The sequence below is a fragment of the Tursiops truncatus genome, chromosome 1 (assembly GCF_011762595.2).
Source record: "Tursiops truncatus isolate mTurTru1 chromosome 1, mTurTru1.mat.Y, whole genome shotgun sequence".
NCBI lineage: Eukaryota > Metazoa > Chordata > Mammalia > Artiodactyla > Delphinidae > Tursiops > Tursiops truncatus.
In genome coordinates, this window is record NC_047034.1 from 4,966,175 (window position 1) to 4,979,853 (window position 13,679).

The 13,679-nt window shown below is 43.0% G+C and overlaps 1 protein-coding gene across 1 annotated transcript in view; it reads right to left on the minus strand.

The window, feature by feature from the left end:
- Positions 1–6,738: 6,738 nt before the first annotated feature.
- The window catches only part of CRB1 (crumbs cell polarity complex component 1), a 267,592-nt gene continuing 260,651 nt past the window's right edge, over positions 6,739–13,679 (minus strand). Inside the window, exon 13 of the mRNA XM_019920459.3 lies at positions 6,739–7,514. Coding sequence (XP_019776018.1) covers positions 7,299–7,514 — 216 coding nt within the window. The 3' untranslated portion in view covers positions 6,739–7,298. The remainder of the gene's footprint in view (positions 7,515–13,679) is intronic.

Below are 13,679 nucleotides of genomic sequence, written 5' to 3' on the forward strand. Positions count from 1 at the left end.
CTGGTCATTAGATGCTTCAGATACTTAATAACTGTTAAATTGATCATCCTTGCTCCTCTTCAAGTCTGGAATATTTAAGTCCTATTACTGCAGGTTCAATAATTGAACTACATTAGTACTTAGTAGTGCAGGGATATTGAATTGAAATCCATGTACTGTTCAGATCACCAGGCAAGAGGACCTTTTGGCTTCTCTTCTGTCTATCAGAGAATTAAATACCAATTCATTCGAAAAACAGCAAAGACTTTTAGAAAAAAATTGAGCTTGAGTTCATGTGGGGATACCTATATTCCAGATCTCAGAGATTTAATAATTTTGGGAACCTCATAAAAGCAACCTTAAGAGTTAGGCTTAACTGACCTTTTTCATATGACAAAGTATTTTCAAATTAAACCTCCTCTTGGTGGTTAGTATTTAGTTATTTACCTTTTTGCACAATTAAACATCCCAAAATTATTCAAATGGAGAGCAATTTTTGTGTTTGTTTTCTGGAAACAGGACTGGCCTGGCAAAATAAGGTTTCTGAATGACCTCTGGGGAAGCTCACCTAGAAGGTATCTGTGGATACCTGTCCCCGGCAGTAAAAGGCTTTTGGATGTTGATTGTGTCACTGAATGAGTTGACCTATGACATCTCCAAATCCATGACATGAAGGGCTGAGTCACAACAGGGTTCAGGAGCACCTATGCTTTGGGGACTTTTACCAACACACATACTTGTTTCCATTTGGTGTTTACTTTATTTCAGCCTGAATAAACTTCAGTTTTGGAGCCTCGAGCTGCAAACCATGAACACCTCCAGGAGGTGCTTCTTAGAGCTGGGAGAGGTGGATTCGGGAGCAGTTTTCAAGGATAGTTTGTCACCCAACCCCATGGCTGGTTCTTAAAGCGGCTGTCCTCAGGCAGGTACTGCCAAATATATTGGATGGATGTCGTTCCCAGGTTTCTGGGACCACATAAAGCAAAGCCTGGGCACCAAAATTACAGAAGAATGGTCTTAAATGGGAGACTTGCATTTTTGACATCGCTTTTCAATGCAATGCACAGCAGTAAAAGTTGCTGGAAGCCGGTTAAAATGTGAAAGGTCATATTCACTCCAGAATTAAGGGAAGTTTCATGATTTGAATCATATCCCTGTCGAGCATAAAACCAGGTAAAGTTGGCTAGCTAATCATCATCAAAAGGACGATTTAAACCGAGAAAGATTTAAACTCAGTCTTTCTTGCTGGTGATGATTGTAGATGACTGTGATTCCTTAACACAAGAGGTTTAAGGAGTAATGCTAAAAGGCTGGGTAAAAAAAAGTACTCTCTGTAAAGAAAACTTGTTTTTGTTTTCTTTCATTCTTATCGTCAGTTGTTTGGGGGACTGAGAGACCTGCGCCCTTTGATTTATTTTCTGACCGTTTTATTGAGGACATACAGGTGGTCTATACAGTTCATGCCAGTCTTACAGATGAAGTGATTTCTCCAGTCGGATGGGGCTGCCATCACAGGGGCAATCTGAGACATGAGAACGACATGAAGAAGTAACCTTTCTTTGCACGAAATCTGCTTATTTTACAAATACATCATAAGATGGATGGGAAGGGGGTTTGAGGAGCAGTTACCCACGGCATTGGTTTGGCAGACCGATGAGTAGGAGGTGGGAGCCTGTTTTTTCAGGCTAAGTTCATGTCACCTGGATGGGGCAGAGCAGACACTTAAACCTATGTTTGTCTCCAAAGGCTCTTAAAGTGAAGATAAAAGTTCCTCTTTCAGAGAGCTGTCGTAAGGTTTAAATGAGCCGGATGCATGCAGAGTAGCTAAATATAGTCCTGGCCCTTAGCCAGAGCTCCCCAAAGGATCCCTCACTGTCCTTGTAATAATGGAAGCGTTCATTACATTGACCCCTTCTAGTTCCGCCTCTAGGTACGATACCAGTTACTCTTCAATAACTGCAGCTAATACTGATTGATAATGATAATAATTGTGCTACCCAGGGCCAAACTCTGGGACCACACCTTCCTCTGTCTGAGATGAAGGCCTGTTAAACAGTGATCATTTAAGGAAGTAAAATAGGGCAGGTTTGACGGCTGGTTTAAGTTACAGTCGTTTGTCATTTCCTGCTGCCCTTTGCACTCACTGCGCCTACAGGAGCCGTGTGAGAGGAGAAGGCCCCTTGAAGGAGCCTTCCTGTCCCTCCTTATAAACACACACCAGATGTGCCTTTTGCATTGGCTGCCCGGCCAGGGTTCGACCAGGGCAGGAAGCGGGACAGCTCTGTCCCCTTTACACCCCAGCCCCCAAGCCTGTAGATGGCTGTCCTTCCACCCCTGGAAGGACAGGGGACCCTCAACCACCCAGACCAGGGCTTGGAGTGAATGGATTCTCACCATATTTCCCACTCTGAGAGAAATCAGCATGCGTTTGTCATCTTTTATTAATATTAGGCTAATTATCCTTACTCTGAAGATGAATACTGCATGGCCCACTGGTTCCCAGAGCAGCAGTTTTGCAAGCAAAGGAATTAGAAGCAGATGAGTCCTGCATCCTGCTGTGTTCTTTGGTTTGCCTTTTTGGTGTGGACAGGTGTGTCTCAGTCACCAACCACCATGTAACAAATCAACCTAAACCTTAGTGACGTCAAACAATGATTTATGATTTCTCTTTGATTCCGTGGCTTGATGGGGTTGTTCCTCTGCTGGTTTCACAGGGGTCACCATGTGGCTGCATCCAGCAGGAACGGTGGCTGGGAGCCTGGCAGAGCTGAGCCTCTCTCCAGTTGGTACATTCACTCCAGACTTCACAGCATGGAAGTCTCAGGACAACCATCTAAGGGAAGGAAAAAAACCTGCAAGTCTCTTGCACCTAGCATCATTTCCATGACATGCTGTCGGTCAAAGTAAGTCACAAAGCCAGCCCTGACTCAGGGGATAGCAAACAGACCCACCTCCTGAGAGGAGCAGTGGCAAGCACAGTACAAACAAGCACGAGAGGAATTGTTTCCACCATCTCTGAAACCAAGCTAACACAAATTGCAAAAATACACATGATGTGAATGTTGCATCATTTGCAAATATTTTCTCCCCTTCTGTAGGTTGTCTTTTTGTTTTGTTTAAGGTTTCCTTTGCTGTGCAAAAGCTTTTAAGTTTAATTAGGTCTCATTTGTTTATTTTTGGTTTTATTTCCATTGCTTTAGGAGATGGATCCAAAAAAATATTGCTGTGATTTACGTCAGAGGTCTTTAATCCATTTTGAGTTTATTTTTGTGTATGGTGTTAGGGAGTGTTCTAATTTCATTCTTTTACATGTAGCTGTCCAGTTTACCCAGCACCACTTATTGAAGAGACTGTCTTTTCTCCACTGTGTATTCTTGCCTCCTTTGTCATAGATTAATTGACCATAGGTGTGTGGGTTTATTTCTGGGCTTTCTATCCTGCTCCATTGATCTATATGTTTGTTTTTGTGCCAGCACCATACTGTTTTGATTACTGTATCTTTGTAGGGTAGTCTGAAGCCAGGGAGTATGATTCCTCCAGCTCTGTTCTTCTTTCTCAAGATTGTTTTGGCTATTTGGGGTCTTTTGTGTTTCCATAAAAATTAAAAAAAAATTTTGTTCCAGTTTTGGGATTAATTTCAAAAATATACATAGAGCTCATACACCTTAAAAAAAAAAAAAAAAAAAACAACCCAATCAAAAATGGGCAAAAGACCTAAATAGACATGTCTCCAAAGAAGACATACAGATGGCCAACAGGCACATGAAAAGATGCTCAAAATCACTAATTATTAGAGAAATGCAAGTCAAAGCTACAATGAGGTATCATCTCACACCAGTCAGAATGGCCATCATTAAAATATCTACAAGTAATAAATGCTGGAGAGGGTGTGGAGAAAAGGAAACCCTCATACACTGTTGGTGGGAATGTAAATTGATACAGCCACTGTGGAGAACAGTATGGAGGTTCCTTCAAAAACTGAAAATAGAGTTACAATATGATCCTGCAATCCCACTCCTGGATATATACATCAGGAGTAAACTAAAAGATACATGCACCCCAATGTTCATAGTAGCACTATTTACAATAGCCAAGGCATGGAAGCAACCTAAATGTCTGTCAACAGATGAATGGATAAAGAAGATGTGGTATATATATACAATGGAATATTACTAAGCCATAATAAAAGAAGGAAATAATGCCATTTGAAGCAAGATGGATGGGCCTAGAGACTATCATTCTAAGTGAAGTAAGTCAGAAAGAGAAAGAAAAATATATGATATCACTTTATTTGTATCTAAAAAATGATACAAATAAACTTATTTACAAGACAGAAATAGACTCACAAATATAGAAATATAGAAAACAAACTTATGGTCACCAAAGTGGATAGTGGGGGGGGGGGCGGTAAATTAGGAGTTTGGGAGCAGCACATACACACTACTATATATAAAATAGGTAAATAACAAGGACTTACTGTATAGCGTAGGGAACTATGTTCAATATCTTGTAATAATCTATAATGGAAAAGAATCTGAAAAAGAATATATATATATATATATATATATATATATACTATAATACATATTATATATATATCTGAATCACTGTGCTGTCACCTGAAACTAACACAACATTGTAAATTAACAATACTACTATAAAAAAAAAGTTAATTAAAAAAAGTCGCCCCAACATTGGTGATGCAATTACTAGACTTTTCTACTTAAGGTGAGATTTATCTTGTTAAAGATGATTCAGTACAAATACTCCATAGGGCTAACTTGGAAGCATTCTGACATAAGATATTGTATATCTAGCTTGTTCAAAGATGCAGATTTGACTTGCTGGGCTAGTCAGTAAGTAACCTCCTATATGTTTGGCACGTCCACATGGAATCATTCATTTATTAATGCCTGCATGCATTCATTCATATATATATTTGAACATGCATTCCTATGTGAAGCCCTGAACTAGGCACTGGAGGAGGGTGAGTAGCCAGATTAGTTAGACATCTTTTCTACACTTAAAGTATTACCATTGACAGTTATCTTTTTCTTCTTACCCTTGCTGATCCCAACAGGACCAACTTCTCCTCTGTGATTCTTTTTAGTTTGTAGTTTTTTAGTCAGCTACTTTTTTTTTTTCTTTAAGCAAGAGCTCTTTTTGTCCTGTCCATATAAGCCTCTATTAAGAAGCTGTAACTCTAATGGGATGTAAATGTAAAGAAAATGTCTTATGGCATACTCCACATGCAGACACCCAGAGACATCCATTTTCTTCGACAAACACTTAAAACAATATGAAAAATTGAGGAAAGCCAAAGATTAAGCCATTAATAGCTACAAAGCTATTACAGTTTAGTAGCAGGAACATCCAATGACAAGTCACACAAATCTTGGGCACTTTGGGATTTTGCTGGTGGCAGGCACAAATAACATTCATTTATTATTTGTACATTTATGCAGAAAATATTCATTCTGTTTTTATTGTACATTAGGCCTCTTTTAAATGAGGGATTTTGCAGTGAAAGCAGAAAAACAAAGTTCTTGTCCCCATGTAACTTAAACTTTAGTCAGGAGAAACAGACAGCAAAAATTGTGTGATTTGTCAGGTAGTGATAAACAGTATGGAAAAAAAATAAAGCAGAGGAAGATGAGGGAAAACCAGCGAAGAGTCTGAGAGGGGCTGGACGGTGGGGTAAAAGGAAAATCAGGAAGAAATGGTGTCCCATTGGGTGGCAAGTATTTCAAGAATGGAATGACCGCTGTTTCAAAGGCTGCTGAAGTCTGAGGATGGGCTGTTGTGTTTGGCAACGTGTCCATTGGTGACCCTGACACGAGCTCTTTCGTGGGGTGGTGCAGAGAAAAGCCAAATTAGTTTGATTTCAAGAGAGAATGGGAGGAGAGGAAGGGGAGACAGAGAATATAAAACTCTCTTATGGACGTTTTGCTGACGGGCATAGTGAGGAACGGGATGGTAATTGGAGGGAGATGGGGCCACAGAAGGTAATTTTATACGGTAGAAAATATGGCAGCATGTTTGGTGCTATTGGAAATGATCTAGTACGGTGGGAATGTTGATGATGTGGAAGGTAGAGGGGCGATTTCTGGAGTGGTGTCCTTGAGTAGTTGAGGAGCATGGCTTGCTATAGAACATATATAAAAATTCATGTTATTAATTTTTAAGCATATATCCAAAGTATATCGGGTTGGCCAAAAAGTTCGTTCGGGTTTTTCCATAAGTTGGTACAGAAAAATCCAAGCGAACTTTTTGGCCAAACCAATATATGCATACATTTAAATTTTTTATTTATATGCTACTTTAATAGCATGCTATATGCATTTCAAAACACATACAAAAATCTAATTAAATCTTTGGAGGAAAAAATACATAAACAGAAGGCCCAGTATTTTCCCTCCAAACCACACAGATAGTCCTACACACATGCTCGTTGAGGTGCGTGCACTGTACTTTGGGGTTCTTACCTTTAGACAAGGTCACTGTCTGACACTGACTTGTCAAAAAGCAGTTGGAAGGAAAAAGCTTGGTCCTTCAGGTTTGAGAACACGAGGTTTCCTTTTATTCTGTTTTCTGCCTCGGAAAGTGTTTCGACCTTAAGCAACACCTTACAAAGGGCAAGGACTTTAAACATAGCGCTCGGGGTGATTTAGTTAAAACGTTCTTCAAATGCTCCTAGAGGTTACTTTTGTCACATGTAGTGTCACAAAATGCAAAAAAATACTCAGAAAGAGGAACAACCACATTTCAATTTTTATTTGTGGATGATGAGTCGCTTTTTAACCATAGGTCTTTCCCATAACTTTCTCGAATCCATGACTGAAGGACAAAAAAATGTGCATCTCCTCATAGGTACAAACTAAAACCTTTCGCTACAGGAAGAGTGAGAGATGTGTCTATTTTTTTTTTTTTTCTGTAGTTTCTGTGTGAAAAAAATGCAGTTGCCAGCTGATGGGCAAACTAAAAACATGTCCCCAAGTTGCAAAGAGTACAGAGTGTAAATGTCAGGCACTGGAGCTTTTCCCAGAAGTCGCATCCTCAGGAAGGTATTTTTCCTAATTATGAGGCTGAAATTATTGGCACAAGAAACAGTGTTCCGTGATTGGCTAACATAATACAATAAAACAATGGTGTCAAGTTGAACCACTATGAACATCCATACAGTGGTCAAAGGAGTCCTTCCCACAGTTTCAGTGTGGTCCCAGTTGTAACCTGATGTCTCCAGGTTTGTCAGAAAAACACTCAGGTACAAGTGTCCCATTCGCAGTGTGTGGATCTCTTCCTCTAGAGACAGGATGGCCCTAAATCAGCCTTTCCATTGCAGGGGGAGCCGTCATGCTCCACATCTCCACGCGAGAGCCATCCTTTTCCTGACGGCTCGGGCTGTAGGACCCCTGGGTTGCCCTCTTGTTGGAGGCAACGACGGAGGCCACCACTGCCAGGAAGAGGATCAACAACAAGGCTAAAGTCACTGAACCGATGGCGGCGAAGACGTCTGAGAGCAAGTCGTCTGCCAACTGCAAGGATAGAAATAATTGTGATGTGAGTTACAGAGCAAAGGAGAACGTCCAGGTCAAGGAACTACCCTGGAATGGAAACCAAGCAGAGCGCAGGTGCCACTCAGTGCTGGAGAAAGATCAAGGTGTGGAAGGAAAGTCAGGTGTCCTTATTCCAAGATCATGAGAATGTGACTGTCTCTAGAGTCCAAGGTCTAGAGTCAGAAAGTGAGGCAGGAGACACCTACTGTGTCTACTCTGTGTCTTAATTTCAGTGACTGAGGTCATTTGTGCGACATCAAGGCCAAAGGATGAACCCGCACGTTTATTTGTAAAATAGTTCTGCATCTATAGAGATGTATGGCTCACAGTCTTTCGACTCCCTTGCAAAAAGTTCTGATTTTGCACTGAAAAAAAATTGTTGTTTTACAGCCTTTCTCGGGAAAGGAAGAAAATTAAATTAGTTGGGTCTCATGGGAAAGATCTTGAGACATAGGCTGGGCTGCAATGAGCTGCTTTCCACAGTCATCACTCTGACTTGGATTCGATGTGACAATTGAATGGTTGTGAAAACACACGTGCGCCACATGGAACCAAACCTGGGAACAGAAAACTGCAGGCAGAGCCCCACATGGAGTAGCTCGGTCCTGGACTCTCAGGGGTGTGCCTTGGACAGAGTGGTTTGCCTAATGTTGATTCCAATGTGTTTGCCAAGCACTTTTTTAGCAATGGGTAAAATGAAACTGATTTAGTTGCATAGAAATATTAAAGACAGGACACAGTTGCTATTTGAATTTTTAACAGGTTTTCAAAGAAACATTTCTGTCAGGGTAAGTAAAAGCAGAAGTAAATTAGTTTACCTTCTCATTTAGCTTTCTCTAGGACCCATTCCCTGTTACCTAACCAAGCTACTGTTATAAATGTAATCTTTGTTAGTTTAACATCCTAGGGAATTTTAAACACCTTTGTTTTCCTTTGTGTTTTTACTTTGCTGTTGTTCACTGTGCTTTGATTTAGCCATTATATAATTAATATAATCCTTTAATACTGTATCTCTTCATAATATTGTCTTGGGTATACTCACTATGAGCCTTGTTTGAATGTGCTTCATTAGTTTCCTCATTCATTCAACAATGCTTATTGACTATCTGCTATAAACACTGAACTGAACTAGGAGATAAAAATAGAAGGTAAGTCAAAGTCTGAAATCTGGAGCTCAGACACGCACACACATATACACAGATAATCATACATTATAAACACGTTATGATAATGTCATAAATGAACTGCACAGGGGTGTAGGTAGAGTAATATTGGAATGTGGCATGTGATTACCTTTTGAAGGATAAATGAACATTCAAATAGTTTGAGCGGGAAATTCTACTTGGATGAAACAATTTGAAATCAACAGGGCAAGAGTATATAAAAGTCCTTAGAGTTTGGGGAAACAGTAGGAAATCCGGCGTGACGAAATGTATTGTCCATAAATGTGTACATTTGAGTGGGAAAAGGATTTTAAAAGTTGGTGAGAGACAGAACTACAAGGTAGATGAATCTGGACAAGAAATTTGAAGGCCACACTAAAATTCAGACTTGGTCATGAGGTCAGTGGGAGCCAGTGAAGGTGTTTAAGTGAGAGCATGATATGATCAAGTCTGTGTTTCATTAAAACTTGGCTCTGGTAACAGGATGGAGGGTGGGTGGAAAGTGAAGGTGGGGCTGGAGGTGGAGGAAATAGGAGTTTATTGTATTAGTCGTGGTGAGATGACCTCGGTCTAAGTTTGCCAGTGGAGTGAGACTCGAAGAGGAAAAGGTGGAGAGAGACTTGGGAGGCGGAGCCAGTCCACGGCAGACTGTGTGAGCGAGGCTGGGGGGAGCGGAGGGAAGACAAGAATGGTCACCACAGGAGATGACCCTGTTGGCTGGGGTCTCATTAGCTGGGATAAGATACACAGGAGCAGAAACAGGCGTGCATGGGAAGACTGCCTTTAGGCTGGGAAAAGCTAGCGTCAGGTTCCTGGGCAACATTCAGGTGTGCGCTGCTACTCTCCACATTATTGTCTAAAATTCTGGGTCACAGCAACTTTTCCAGTTATTGGAGAAAAAGCATATAGAGTTTCATAGAATTCACTCGTTCTTGAGAAAAATTGTTTACCTCAACTAGAGGGCAGGTTCTCCGGCCACACTGTGTGGCAATGACATCCTTTATCTGTAGGAATAACTGTGGGCTGGGACAGATGAATACAGCCATAGACCTGGCCTTGAAAGCTCAAGAGCCTGGGTCTCAGCAGGCAGATGGACCCCTTGGTGTTATCTGGGGACCTCTAGATTGTCTAACCCTCTTGTTCCTAGATGCTGAATTCTCCTTAATCTGTCCAGTAAACTGTGTCATCTTTGGGAGTCAATGGTTGTTCTGCTGGGTGGGTGAGTTGGGAGGGTCCACACCCACACAGAGAGGAGACGGATCACTTGGTTTGCCTCTGTTTTCTAAACTTCTCCGGCGTCTTCTCATTTGGGCTGAGAATGATTGCACGGGGAAAGCTAATGCCGCCCAGACCCTCGCCCCTGCCACCCTGCAGCTGGAGAGGGAGGGGACATGGCAGGTGTAGGCGCTGAGTTCTCGTTGGGACCCCAGTTCTGGCAGAACCAGAGGACTGATCCGCTTCACTTATCTCGGGACCTGCGGGGAACCAAGGCTCTTGTCTGTAGAGGCTCCACTGCTCTCAGCAATGTGGAGAGAATGGAAGGGCCAGCTCCAGACCTGAGAGAAACCCCCTGCCTCTACCGGCTGTGTGCTGAGTGGCGGGCCTCAGCCAGTCCCTGCAAGACACTGGGTTTGATCACCTGTAACACCAGATCCTAGCATCTACTCCCAGGGATGGGAGTCAGGAGACACAACACATGCAAAAGCCAAAGAGAATGTCCCAGAGTAAGTTCCCAGCACGGGAGAATGTGAGCAACCGTGAAGATGTGATGTATCACCTCGCTGACTTCATTCAATTCTGAAAGATGACGTAGAACTCCCTCAGTGCCTCGGGATACAACCCGGGAGCCAACCTACAAACCTAACACGGCAATTCCGAGCTTCAGATAAAGTTTTGGATGAAATGGCTGGCCTAGCGATATCAGATAGGGCGCGTCACTCGGCTTTGGTGGGGAGCTGAGGGAGTCAGTTTGAAATCGCCTCTGGAGGGCCCTTTGCTTTTGAATTCCCCTGGCTGAAAGGCCTTTTTTGCTCTGCTATTCTTCAACTGGGCTTAAAATACACAGCCCTGGAATGGATCCTTTGATAACTGAAACTGCTGGGACACAGGAACTGACAAGGCCGCCAGGTGTGGACCATCCTGAAAAACAGCGTGAGTTTAAGGCCAGGCCTGTATGGATGGGTTGTGCTGCTAATGCTGCACTTTTGAGTAACCTTTTTCAGAAAAGATAGACCCCAAATTCATTAAAATTTCATGGAAAATTACTGTTCAGATGGCTTATGCTGCAATCCGTATCGTTAACATCCCGTTTAAATGTACATTTTATACATGATCACATTAAACTGTGGTGACTTGGAACTCCCCATCTGCAGAATGAAATAAATAGGTGCTTCATTTTTTTTCCTCCATGGAAGATTCATTCTGAAACATTGACTGGTTGTGGCCAAATGTGACCCAAGGCAAGGATGCACGCTGGCATTCTCAGGGGAAACTGCCAAAACTTATTTTGAACCTTCTCACCTGAGCCTAGGCTAGAACACGCTGGAAATGCACATTAGCTTTTTTCCCTTAAACTCCAGAAGAGGAATTCTATGCTGTGATTCCCCTGGGGGAGACTGGAAACAGACGGAAATGGGTTTGAATCCAGTTTTGCCACTGGTGTCCTACACTTATCTCTGCTGTTTGCCCACCTGTAAAGCGGGAGTGACAGTTCCTGCGTCCTAGGCTTGCTCTGAGACGTGGAGTATCCAGGTGTGTGGAGCTTCTCTGAGGGGCAGGCTCAGAAGGGAAGTCAGTCCTTGTGGCCACTCCTGTTTAGCACTCTTCAGAGGGATGACCCTTCCCCGGCTGATTTCCCCGGTCCTGCTTGGGCGTCAGGACACCCACCAGATGCCACCCACTCTGGCAACAAGTCGGGACTCAGAGCCCAGCCTGGGAGCCGAGAGGGGCAGCCACTGACCTGGAGCTGGCAGGGGCCTGGGCCATCTGGCCGTCAGGGCCCACAGCCCCTCACTAGCTGACTGCTGGTCAGTTCATCTGATTTTGAAAACACGGAACGAGCTGGCTTGTCTGGAAAGGAAAAGTAATGAGACTATCTCTGTCCTCAGCACGAGGATCCGCCTGTCATAATATTTAGGGCCAATTCGGAAAAACGTGAAAATAATAAGCACATTGGAAGGAGCCTGGAAAAACAGGATATCTTAGGAAACTTGACCTCCTATTTCCAGGTGAAAGGAGGTGAAGACGTTAAAGCTTTGACTTGAGGTGAGGAAATTCTAGGACTGAGGCCATGGTTTCCCCCTTAGGGGCATATTTTTCTCACGTCGGATTTTGTAAAATCAGCAGAAGTACGTTTGTAGTTGAAAAAAGCAGAAATGTTGGGAGTTAAAAACTGGCTCCTGAAAAACACTAGGGTGGAGTGAATTCCCCAAATCCTTCTTAGAATTCAGTTTATATGTCCGTTGTGTGGAAATATGTGGAGACAGTTGAAGACAAGAAGTTAGAATGTTTGGATGTGCTAGTTGATTACAGGTTATATTCCAGCTTCAATATGTGAGTTTCTGAAATGTGTGTGTGTGTGTGTAGTGTTACACAAGTACATAATAGTACGTTATGTACTATTATGAGCGTTAGTGATTAATGGGAAAAATACTTTAAAGATGTTGTGTTTTTACAAAGCTGGTTATAATATTTACCTTCCATCTGTGTATCTAAAGTGAAATGAGGACATCTCTTTGACTCTCATCCTTCAAATTAAAAATAAAGAAGAGATAGATGAGAAAGAGAGAGAGAGAGAGAGAGAGCAAGCAGTTCTTGTGAATCACTATTGTAACAAGTAGGTCTTCAATTTGGTGGATGGTAGAAAACTCCCACACAGACCTGGGTCCTTGAACTATCTCTTATTAGTGAATTGCTAGGAACAGCCGTTTCCATAGTAATATTGAATATGTGCCAGAACTCTGTTTTTAAAATGAATATTGCTGCAGCAGCCAATTTTCAACCATAAATACACTGTCCCCTTTACAGTTATAAGGGGGGAAACAGGGTACTGAGAAGCTGAAAGCGGGGCCTTGGGCAGCATCCTGGCACAGGGAGGGGACCACCCAGCAGATGCTCCTGCCACCTTGTAAAATGCTCAGGACTGGGAAGCATGGCAGCCACAGAGCCCTCTCCAGGCAGCTGACGGCTGCAGGGACCAGGGGGGCGTCTGAACTGCAAGCCCAGTAGCATTTTCTCCTTGGTGCTCCCATCTCTTCATCCGCTGCTCTGCCTCTCCCAGAAGACACACAGGCTCTCAAAGGAAGCCGACATAGTCTTTCAACCAACTCTCACCAAGTAATTACAGTTCCTTACAACTCTACTAATTGGGGACCGTCTTGACAGCCTGGTGATGGAGAAACCCGGCGACACGAGGTGGTTCCGGGCACCACCCCCACTCCCGGAGGGGTGCTGTCCTGGGAACCTTCTAATGCGATTTCCACATCAGGCCCCACCGAAGACGTTGGAATCGCTACTGGAAATTTGGTACACAGGAGACAAATCAGAAAAGGAGCTGGTCCAGCACAAGGCTGCACGTTTGGGGTTGCAGCCCTAGTTGAAAGCATCGCTTCTTTCACAACTGACCACCAGCCCATGCATGACGTGTGTGGGCTTTTAGGGGAAGAGCACCATTATTCTGAGATTTGAGGGGTGCTGTGACACTGGTCATGAAGGGACACAGTTATTCCTGCATTCAGCAAGTGGTTCTTGAACACGCCCTCTGTGTGAGCACAGTGGGAGCTAGAATACAGTGGTGAGCCCGGCAGTTCCCAACCCCACCCATCTAGTGTTGGGTCTGGAATTCTTGCCCCGATGTCTCACAAGCTCTTTCCTACTCAGGATGCCACATTTTCAGCAGAAGCATAGATGTAGCTAGAAGTTTGGAGACACGGCTTTCCTATTCTCTCTCCTTAAGCAGGTGGTGTAAGTGATATAATTGTTC